The sequence below is a fragment of the Lactuca virosa genome, chromosome 3 (genome assembly GCF_052849685.1).
Source record: "Lactuca virosa cultivar CGN04683 chromosome 3, Lactuca_virosa_CGN04683_v6, whole genome shotgun sequence".
NCBI classification, from domain to species: Eukaryota; Viridiplantae; Streptophyta; class Magnoliopsida; order Asterales; family Asteraceae; genus Lactuca; species Lactuca virosa.
In genome coordinates, this window is record NC_136428.1 from 399,824,986 (window position 1) to 399,836,309 (window position 11,324).

At 41.7% G+C, this 11,324-nt stretch overlaps 1 protein-coding gene across 1 annotated transcript; it reads right to left on the bottom strand.

Annotated features, from left to right (window-relative positions):
• Window positions 1-10,563: 10,563 nt before the first annotated feature.
• On the bottom strand, window positions 10,564-10,944 carry LOC145165011 (uncharacterized). The gene has a single exon (XM_079083651.1). The coding sequence runs from the start codon at window positions 10,942-10,944 to the stop codon at window positions 10,564-10,566; it is 381 nt and encodes a 126-aa protein (XP_078939777.1).
• Window positions 10,945-11,324: the final 380 nt, after the last annotated feature.

Sequence of the window (11,324 nt, forward strand, 5' to 3'; positions counted from 1 at the left end):
TCCATATTGGGAGTTGGATATTAAGAATCTATGAGAAAGTTAGAAACTTTTATGCAAGAAGGATGTTCAAAGCAATGTACCTTGAATATGAGAGTTCGTTTCCATAGAGTTGATCTCCTTTGGAATCCTCTGTAATGACTGATGACAAGGTTTTGGTGACCTTGTGCATAATCATTACGAGAGGATCAGTGCATATAAGTTTAAAATCTAACAGTTTTTTGGTAAATGGTAGGAATTAGGAATTCTTACATTTACAATAAGGATTTGGGATTGTGAAATGAGCATCATTGGAATCATGTTCAATTGATCTATTTCACAAAGTAAAGATCATAGACAAACATAGTGTGCATACTTGGAGTATGGCATAACTATTGTTTAGAAAAACAAAGTGTACATGCTAGGAGCATGGGACGACTGTTGTTTTTGTTCAAGTATTAAGTTGATTATTTGAAACATTATACAATGAATAATGTGTAATCAATATGGTGATAAATAAAAGGTGGTTTTATTTATATTCAAAAGGGTTCTGAGACCATATTAGATTCGATTATTATTGTGTTTCACTTTGCATGTTTTGACTTCCAGAATAGCTAGGTTATTCTTTCCGAATGACTATGTTATTTAAACACTCCACAGTTGTTCATATCTTGGAAGTAGGTATGAATTAAGACTGTCATGAATCGGGTTTGTAGATGGCTAAACGTGTTTAGACATAGCAATGGTCGCTACAACATTCATGAGTACTCATAAGTTATGAGTATTGGAATTAACCCACGCTCAATTGTATCACTTCATGGAATTTATCTCGAGTGATCGTGAGACGGTAATATCATATAAGTCTTCAAACCTAGAGATATGAGTTGTTACCTATGAGTTGGTTGTGCATTGATTGCACGTAAACGCATCAGTAACTTGATGTTATAAAACGTGCCTTTGTGTATAATTCAACAAGTAGTAGAAACAAGTATATGAGTCGAAGTTTATCTGTTCCTTCTAGTCCTTGGAGGATTAGAAGCGATATCTGGGCCCCTCGATGATTTTGTTTTGACCTATGTACCGGGCCCGGTCAGAACCTAATTGATGTGTTCAATTTACTTCTTTGTCAAACAAATCGGAAATCGAGAAACAAACTGCTGGACAATAAGTACGACGTTGTTCCATGTATTTGTCTGGCTGATATCATGAGAACAGAGGATTATATGATCACTTATCTAAAATGGCGCTTCATAGTTCAACAAAGTTTTCAAGAGCTACGATTGCTGGTTGGTTCCTGAAGTAACATACGCAAATACAGTTAATAGACTTATCCAAGTGGGAGACTGTTGGATAAGGTGTCTAAGTCCATAACTTATTTGGTATATACTTGACCCGACCCGGCATGGTCCATTTGGGTTGCACTTCACCCAAACTGTTTATGGATAATTTTATGAGAATTGTATACTTACGATTTATTAATATATTATAAGTTATAATATATTAATATAAAGTCATGTTATTTAATTAGTTTTAATCTTGAATTAATTATGAATTAATTTAGTGATTAAAAGGAAGACTAATTAAATCATGGGCTATTATATTTATATGGTGTGGGCTAATACTCATTTGTTAATGGGCTAAGCTTATGTGGAAGTCCATGGATGATCCATGGAGATTTTAACCCATGGATCCTTGGAAAGGAAAAGACATGGGTTATTAGGGTTTCACCCTAACCATGCACACTATATAAACAAGCTCATGTTGAATGAAATCCAACCCTAGTGTGTGTGTAATAGTGGAGGCCGATTTCTAAGTGTTAGTATACTCTCTCATACATTTTTCCAAGTTTGTGGTGATTTGTGATTTCCATTTGAGGCATTCACATTATTGGTGCTTGGCTCTCAAACTCCAAGGAATCAACAATCAACAAAAGGTATGTAATTCATCTAGTCCTTTTATGTTTAAAAGTACCCCATGCCATGCTAGATAGGTTATAAACCTTGGAAAATAATATTTTGCATGTACCTTAGACAAACATAGATCCAAGGTTTATTAGGGTTGCATGTACACTTAGGAAGTGTTAGAATGCTCAAAACCCAACAGATATTACCATGGATTTCATTACCAAGCTTCCCAAGACTGCACATGGAGTGGATTCGATTTGAGTAATCGTGGATCGGTTGACCAAGAGTGCCCATTTCATACCGATCCAGGAGAGCATTTCGGCCAAAAAGCTGGCCGACATCTATATCTGAGAGGTGGTAGCTCGGCACGGAGTGCCAGTTTCAGTGATTTCCGACAGGGATGTGCGGTTCACTTCCAGGTTTTGGAAGAAGTTTCATGACGACCTGGGTAATCGTCTGCATTTTAGCACCGCCTTTCACCCGCAGACGGATGGTCAGAGCGAGCGGACCATCCAGACACTAGAGGATATGTTGCGGGCATGTTTTTTAGACTTCGGAGGTAGTTAGGATACCTACCTTCTGTTGGCGGAGTTCTCGTATAATAATAGCTATCATGCGAGTATCGACCTTCCTCCCTTCGAGATGTTATACGTGAGGAAGTGCAGAACCCTGATATGTTGGGGTGAGGTTGGCCAGAGGGTCATAGGGAGCACCGAAGTGGTGCTCAGGACGACAGAGAGGATTCAGCAGGTTCGGTGCAGACTTCAGACTGCTCAGAGTCGGCAGAAAAGTTATGCCGACAAGCGCCGATCGGACCTGGAGTTTCAGGTCGGGGATATGGTTCTTCTGAAGGTATCGCCATGGAAGGGCGTCATCCGATTCAGGAAACGGGGCAAGTTGGGTCCCAGGTATATTGGACCCTTAAGGGTTATAGCCGGGTGGGCAAGGTGGCATATAGGTTGGATATGCCAGCCGAACTCAGTCAGATTCATAGCACTTTTCACGTCTCCCAGTTACGGAAATGTTTGGTGGACGACTCGGCAGTGGTACCATTAAAGGATATTCAGGTTGATGACAACCTGGATTACATTGAGCGGCCTGTAGCGATTCTCGACCAGAAGTCGAAGGATCTGAGGAACAAGAGGGTGGAGCTCGTGAAGGTGCAATGGCAGCACCGGAAGGGATTAGAATGGACCTGGGAGCCGGTGGATGAGATGATGGAGCATTACCCAGAGCTATTCCAGGATCGAGCAGCAGACTTCTAGGACGAAGTCTAAAATAAGTGGGGGAGATTTGTAGCACCTGGTTCCTGGTTTGTATTTTTTTTAAGTAATGTAGCATTTTTGGCTTGGGACTCGGCGAGTTGAAGGCCCAGCTCGCCGAGTAGAAGCGGGATGAGACGCGGGATTTAAGTGATGGACTCGTCGAGTCGGGTCCCGGACTCGATGAGTAGGCTCTGACTGGACAAAACCCTAATCTGAGGGTTTGCACCCTATTTAAAGAACCTTATACAGCCTCCATCGCCCCTTTATGCTCCCAGAAACCCTCCATAGCAAACCCTAAGTGTTTTGGTGCAAGATCTAAGGCTTTTGAGTGATTTTTGTGGGTTTTGACCTCACGGAAGTAGGAAGAATATAGAAGGATCAAGAGGAGACTGAAGGATTCGAGTTTGGTTCATCATTTGCAGTCTTTGAAAGGTATAAAGTCTGTACCTTGCTTGCTTGTTTGTGAGATCCCTTTTTGGGGAAGATTTTGGGCTTTTTAAGCCATATGAGGTAGCCAACCATGATTGCAAACATGGTTGGGGGTCAAGACTTCGGATCTAAGTCTTGGGACGGGTCACAAGGCAGATTTCGGCTGCTTTTGCACTTAAGGAAGGCCCCATGCAACATAAGAGCCATTTTAGAGCCTTTTAGGCTCAAAAGTCCCATGCATGCACGTAAAGTTCGAAACTTTACGTGCTGGATCGAGCTTAGGGGCTTGGATCTATCTTTTGGTCAAAGGTTGTACATCAGAAATCGAGGATTTAGGGTGTGCACGTTATCGACTCGGCGAGTCCGTTTTTGGGACTCGACGAGTCCAAGGCATAAAGTCCCATGTTTGTTGAGGGTCAAAAGAACTCAGTTGGGTGTTAGAAAGGTTGTAGAATATCCGAAGGAGTGACCCAATGTATTGGACATAGCCTTAGACCTGGAGTTCATGGGACTCGACGAGTGCTAGAACAGACTCGGCGAGTCCAACGCCATCTCCTTATGGTTGAAGATGAACTCGATGAGTTGTTCATACAAGTCGGCGAGTCAAGGTCAGAACTTGTTCATCAGATAAAGGTGAACTCGACGAGTTGTTCATACAACTCGGCGAGTCGGATGAAGGTTCATTCGATGATCGTATCGAAGAGGAACTCGTCGAGTCGTCGCTAAACTCGACGAGTAGGGTCGTGGATGAGGACAGTTGAAGAGATAGGGACTCGACGAGTTGGCGGCCCAACTCGGCGAGTCGGGTCAACTGGAAGTTGACTTTGACTTTGACTTGGACTTGGTCGGGGGTAAAATGGTCATTTTACCCTAAGAATAGATATCAGACTCTGATTAAGTGCTTTGTGGGGATTATAGCCGGAGGATTTCCGGAGCAGCAGCAGACAGAGAATTTTCCGCACAAATTATCAGCAGATACTCGTTCGAGGTGAGTTACCTTCTAGTAGCGGTGGGTCTACGGCCACAATGTCGGCCCACTAGTAGGAGTTGTATGTTGATGATTGTCTTTGTGATATTCATCTAGCTTGCTACTACCTGATATGTTATATGCTGGCATGATATGTTATATGTGATACTAGTAGAGTTCGGTTGTTAGGACCGAAGGGTAGGTCAGACACCCCAGATATGTCTGACAGTATGTGATGATATGTTTATATGCTAGCATGATATGTTATATGTGATAGTGGTAGTAGGGAGGGAATAGTCCCGAAGTTCGGTTGTTAGGACCGAAGGGAAGGTCAGACACCCCAGATATGTCTGACAGTATGTTTATGTTATGATATATGTGATAGTAGCAGTAGGGGGTGGAATAGTCCCCTAGGTTCGGTTGGTAGGACCGAAGGGTAGGTTAGCACCCCCGAATGGCTTGAGGTGGGTAGGTCAGCACCCCAGAATGGCTTGACATGGGTAGGTCGGCACCCCAGAATGGTTATAGTGTGTAGGTCGGGCACCCCAGAATTGTCCGGCAGTATGTATGCGATATGTCTGTATGGTATGTGGTATGATGGGGAAACTCACTAAGCTTTGTGCTTACAGATTTAGTTTTGGTTTCAGGTACCTCTTCGTCTAAGGGGAAGGAGCCGGCAGTGTAGCAGCGCATCACACACACACACACATGATTTCCGCATGGAGTTTTCTGGGATTGTACTCTGATTGACTTTAGTTTGACATTATGATTTCAAACACATTGTTATAGTTTTGTTTGCAAATGATATGGCATGGGAAATGTTTTGGTAAACTATGTTGAGAATTACTTAATTTTTAAAAAAAAAATTGGGCTTGGAAATTGGGATGTTAAATCAAAACTCGGGATCAAGTCAGCACAATTCACGCGGACCGGGTCTCGCTGATTATGGGACTTGGGCCATTTAAAATACAACCTAGCCCAATCTTCTCATTCACTCTTCAGCCCACATGTACAACTCTTGGTAGCCCAATTATGTTATTCCAAAGCCTCCAATGATGGTCCAATGCTTCTTTAATCCTCCTCAACTCGAGTCCCCGTCCAAAATAAAATCCAACGCGCATCCCGCTTGTACTGACACCGAGCCCAATCGCCACACTTCAAGTCCATGAACAAATTGCAAGCCCCTAATAGTCCCGCACTCCTTCTATACCTCCAATGACAAATAGTCTTCGATAAATCCTGCAAATAAGCTCAAAAGACTGGAAAGCACCCAGTAAAGGAGAAAAATAACAAAAAGAGAAAATATGCATGAAGATTAACTAAAATGAGATGGAATGTGCTAAAATAAACTATAAAAAGAAGTAAATAAAATGAAACTATCAAATCACCCCAAGCTTAAACCTTACTTCTCCTCAAGTAAGACAAGACTAAAATGAACTTGGGATGAACTATCCTAGAAAGAAAAAAAAAGAATGAACATCTTAGGTGGAAATTCACAACAAGCCCTTAAAATAAAAACATATAATCCATTTTTAGGGGTAAGAATCACTTTGAGGGACGAGCATGCATACGTCACTAGTATGGTTTATGTGACATTGTTTCGTGGTCCGATCTAGCCCACTAACCATAAGAAAGTGTCCCTCGGTTAGTATGTTCCTCACTCCTCACAACTTCAACCCCACGTCAAGAAATAAAACCTAGAAAAAAGATAACTCGGGCCAAAAATGGCAAGAACCGAGCTATGTACAAAAGTTGGCAAACTACAATCATCTAGAAGAGTAAATGCTTCCACCAAAATATGATCCATGTAGAGCAAACAGTCGAGCACGTGATGAGTGAAGGGCGCTATCGTAGTTGCCAACAAAAATGATATCTAACTAGAAAAACATCATACTAGAAACTAATTACATGAGCTAGAATCCGAAAAACTAAACATTTACAAAAGCAAACAAATAGATACAAATCCGTGGCCCGGCCCCATATATATATATATATATATATATATATATATATATATATATATATATATATATATATTTTGGACAACAAAACCCCAAAGACATGTTACAAAAACAAAAACAAATACTTAAGACACAAAAGATGAAAACACTAAAAATATATAGCTACACTCGCATTTTATGATTGCGATAATATCCCACTTTTGAAAACCATTTTTTTTTAACTAGACTTCTAAAGACTAGAACCCACAAACATAAGGTTCAAATTCCACAAAATATCAAAAGTTTGACTTCTCCAAACAAATTGGTTACATATGAAATTTCAAGTGCACAAACTAAATACTAGACTTTATTGAAAAAAAAATTTGTTGGTAAATTGTCGCAAAACTTTTCGAACGACACTTTTGAAACAATTTACTTTTGACTCATAAAACAAAACAAAACTGGAAAAGGGGTAGTTGTCTCTCTCGTTTTTTTTTTTTTTTTTTAGGCTCACTTTTTAGGTTTACCACAGGAGTTTTTCAAGAATAGCCTGAAAGTAAAAATACAAAACTATATACAACTATAAGTGGAATCTAAGTCTAACCGAAACAAGAGGCCAAACGAGCACAACTACACTAAGGCTAATTCTAGATCAGGTGAGAAAAATGATTCTAAATCATAAAGTAATGAGATATGATATGAATTGTAGCTGTTAGACACTAAGGATCTCAAAATATTATAATCTACTTTTTATTCTTTTCTTTGGGGTTTGATTGTGGCTTGTGAGAAAAATGCAAGTAAGGGACTAGTCGGCTCGAGGCTAAGTTGTCCCCCTACTTATGCCACACTTTACATGAGTTGATTCATATGCACAACTACTTGCACTCTCTCCCCACGTATATATAAGAGAAGAAGCAACAACTGAAAGTCCCTAAGAACGATTCTTATTTGTTATGTGAGTTTCCAAAAGAATTGTATTTGAGGTGTGTCGTGTCTTTCAAGTAAAGATGTTCGGAGATGAGAACAAAGAGATAACAAAATTGCATGAATGCTTATGTCCTAGACTAAATGCCATGCAAAAATAAAAGTGGAAAAGAAGAAAATAAAATCTTTTTGGAATTTTCATAAAAAAAAATGAATGCAAGTTAGGGCTAAAATGTTATGCAACCTAATTAAAACGCATGAGAAATCAAAAAGAAAAAGGGAATACCCCACCCCAAGCTTAGAAATAAGCATTGTCCTCAATGCTTGGGGCGAGGAGAAAGTACCTAGACCGGGGGATCGGGAGGAGGGTATGGGTATTGGGGGTAAGGGTAGGGGTAAGGTGGAGGTGGATAGGGGTGGGTGGGTGGTGGGTATGGATAGTGAGGAGGAAGTGGGACGTTCTGGAAATGGTTTTGGGATTGGTTCCACCCCTACATATGGTGCATCTGTTGGTCATGATTTGGTTGGAGACGCAAAGAGTCTCGAACCGTTCGACAAAATTGGGGGGAAGCGGGTAATATCTGGGAGGTGTTTGGGGCTGGGCGTGTTGTGGACTATGGGTGGGGTCATCGCCGGGCTCGTCATCCACATGCATCTCGTCATCATCTTGATCCTGGAGCGCATCCTCATTGCTCGACTGAGTGATGGTCCTCGCGAGTCTCCACTGAGTGCGATCGTGGAAGGTGAAGTTGGTGACTCGAGGGTCGGGAAGAATGAGATATCTGACCCCTTGAGGACAATACCATGTTAAACTGTTCCTGTTCCTTCGGCGGATGTGATGCATGTTTGTGAGAACATGCTCATCCAAAAGAGTTTTATTGTCAACAGGCTGGTATTCGTCTGGGAGCTCGATGTCAAGACCGCGGGCTAAAAGGGTGACAAATCCACCAATGCAAATATCATCGGACGCTTTGGTTCTCATGAGTGCGCATTTATGGAAAAAGAACGAAGCAAAGTCCGGGATTGGTGGGTTTTCACGTCGTGTCATGAACCAAAGGAAGAAAAGCTCATTTTTTGTGACCTGACCGGCTTCTTTTCGGGCAAAGACAGTGCACACCAAGATGCGATGGGCAATACGGAGGCACCGGTGAATGATGGAAGTTGCTTTATCCCCACCGGCACATGAAAAGATACCCCCGATAATCTCCGTCCAAAAGGTCTCATGGTTGAACTCGGCAGGTAAGATGTCGAAAACCGTGGATGTGTTCGAAGAAGGCAAGCCCAAGATGTCGTTTATTGTTGCAAAATCAATATACCTTCGGTCCCCCAGAAGCTGAAATGCGGCTTTTTTCTTTTCGTTATCGTACCTGCAATCGGCAATAAACTCTATGGTAGGGAGCTCGTAACTGTGCGCCATGAGAGTGAGAAGGTTTTCCCACCCGATGTTACGGAACAATTAGCTTACCCCCTCGGGTGCATCGTTTTGAGCTCTGGCGGGGGCCTTGCCTCGGGCGGCAGCGGGGCGCATCCTCGATGTGGACATGGTCTACCTGCATGAATAATAACCACTACACGAACCACAATCCCAACAAATGATATTTCAATCCAAATCACCAACCAACTCTCTAAAGACTTCTAAAACAATTCAACAAAAATCAATGCAAGAAACGTTTCCTAGACTCAATAGATGCAATACCATACAAAATGTTGTTCTAAAACATGCATATAAGTCAAGGAAAGAATGTACCCGTTCTTTGAAATTTGAAAATTTTGCGCGCGAAAATTTGGTATTTGAAAATCTTGCAACTTTCCACCCCAAGCTTAAAGCTTCGTTCAATATCCCGTGAGAAGCAATCTACCGCGAAAACCCGAGAAATCCGGCAACGACTGGAAATTCCGGTGAAATTTTCCAGCGAGCTTTGAGAGATATTTTTAGTGGGGTTTGTAGCCTTGTCCAAGAGGAGCACAATGGTAGTGTCGGAATTGCGAGAGGTGGCTAGAAAATGGCCGGAAAGTGGCGGTTGAGTGGTGGTGGCGCCCGGAATTCCGGCCACAGATCGGACCGGATTTTAGGTGGGGTTTGTAGAGGATGAAAAATGGTGAACAATGGCGGTGGTCTCACGAAATTCCGACCAGCGGTTTGACGGGAAATCGAGTTTTAGTGATGGAGATGGAGGTGCTCTAATGGAGGTTAGGGGAAAGGAAGAAGAAGAAGTGGGAAGGAAGAAGGGTCGGCTGGGGGTTTAGGGGGGTTAAGTTGCGGTCAACCCTGGTCAAAACGCGGTCAACGAAAGTCAACATCTCACGTGGACGCATCTGCGAGTACACGCGGTCCGCGTGAATAAACTCGGAACTATTTTGCATAGCTCTATTTACACGCAGACGAACTGGGAGGTAGCACGCGGTCCGTTTTAATAACCCACGCGGACGGATTTGCGAGTACACGCGGTCCGCGTGAATTAGGCTGAACTCCTTCTGTTTTCTGAAGATGGACGCGGACACTCTAGGGGACCACACGCAGACCGTTTATTTATTAACGCGGACAAGCCCTCGAGTATACGCGGTCCGCGTGCATTCTGTTGTAATTTTTCTCAATATATATATATATATATATATATATATATATATATATATATATATATATATATATATATATATATATATTTTGCTCTTGACCAAAACGAAAACCGGGCCTTGAAATCCGACACTCTCTTAATGCAAGAAAGAAGAAGAAGAAGTGTGAAGTGCAAAAAGGATCTATCTACGACTTTTATTCGGGGTTAGAAAACGATGAAAACTTTAAGTTTTCCAAAAATGCCCTTTCCTTAACATCTTTGGCGAGACGTCCTTCCCTTTCGATTTCAGTATACCGGGGCATCCAATTGGATGACATCTAAGACATTTGCATTAAAACATTCATAGAAAGGTTTCAAACGATGTCCATTAACTTTAAAGATTTGCCCCGTTTCTTCACTCTGGATCTCAACCGCTCCGTGCTCAAAGACTTTTAGCACAACAAATGGACCCATCCATCTTGACCTCAACTTTCCGGGAAATAATTTTAACCTCGAGTGGTAAAGCAAAACACTATGTCCCGGTTCAAAATGCTTGCGGGTAATGGACTTGTCATGGAAAAGCTTCGTTTTCTCCTTGTAAATTCATGAGTTCTCATAGGAGTCATTTCTTAACCCCTTCAACTCTTGAAGTTGAAGCTTCCTATGCCTTCCCGCCTCATCGATGTTGAAGTTGCATTGCTTGACCGCCCAAAATGCACGGTATTCCAATTCCACGGGAAGATGACATGGTTTTCCAAAAACCAACCTAAATGTAGACATTCCTATCGGGGTCTTATACACGGTCCGATAGGTCCACAAGGCATCATCAAGCCTTGAACTCCAATCATTTCTTGAAGGATTCACCGTTTTCTCAAGAATACTCTTCACCTCGCGATTTGAAACTCCCGCTTGACCATTCGTTTGTGGGTGGTAGGCGGTTGAGACACGATGGGTCACGTTGTACTTCTTCAATAAAGCCTCCATCATCTTGTTGCAAAAGTGCGTTGTAACGCCCGTGTTTCTAGACTAGGCATTAATATTGACATAATGGTCTAGGTTAACCTTTGTGACTCATTTTGAAAAAATGAAAAAGGAATTATGTGAATTCTATGTGTTTTATGTGTTTTATGCTTAATTACTAGGAGTTAATTAATTAAGAATAAAAATAAACGTCAAAATTAAATTTTAGATAAAGCCGATATCTATTAAGAAAGTTGTAGCGGTGGTGACAAGGATTACGGATATATAAAGAATGCCGAAATCCGAGTTATAACGAAGAATTTATGACCTGTCGAAGTTTCACGACAAAACCGGCTCGGTGCTGAATGTCGTAAAAAGTGACTTTTCGATAAACTACTTTTTAG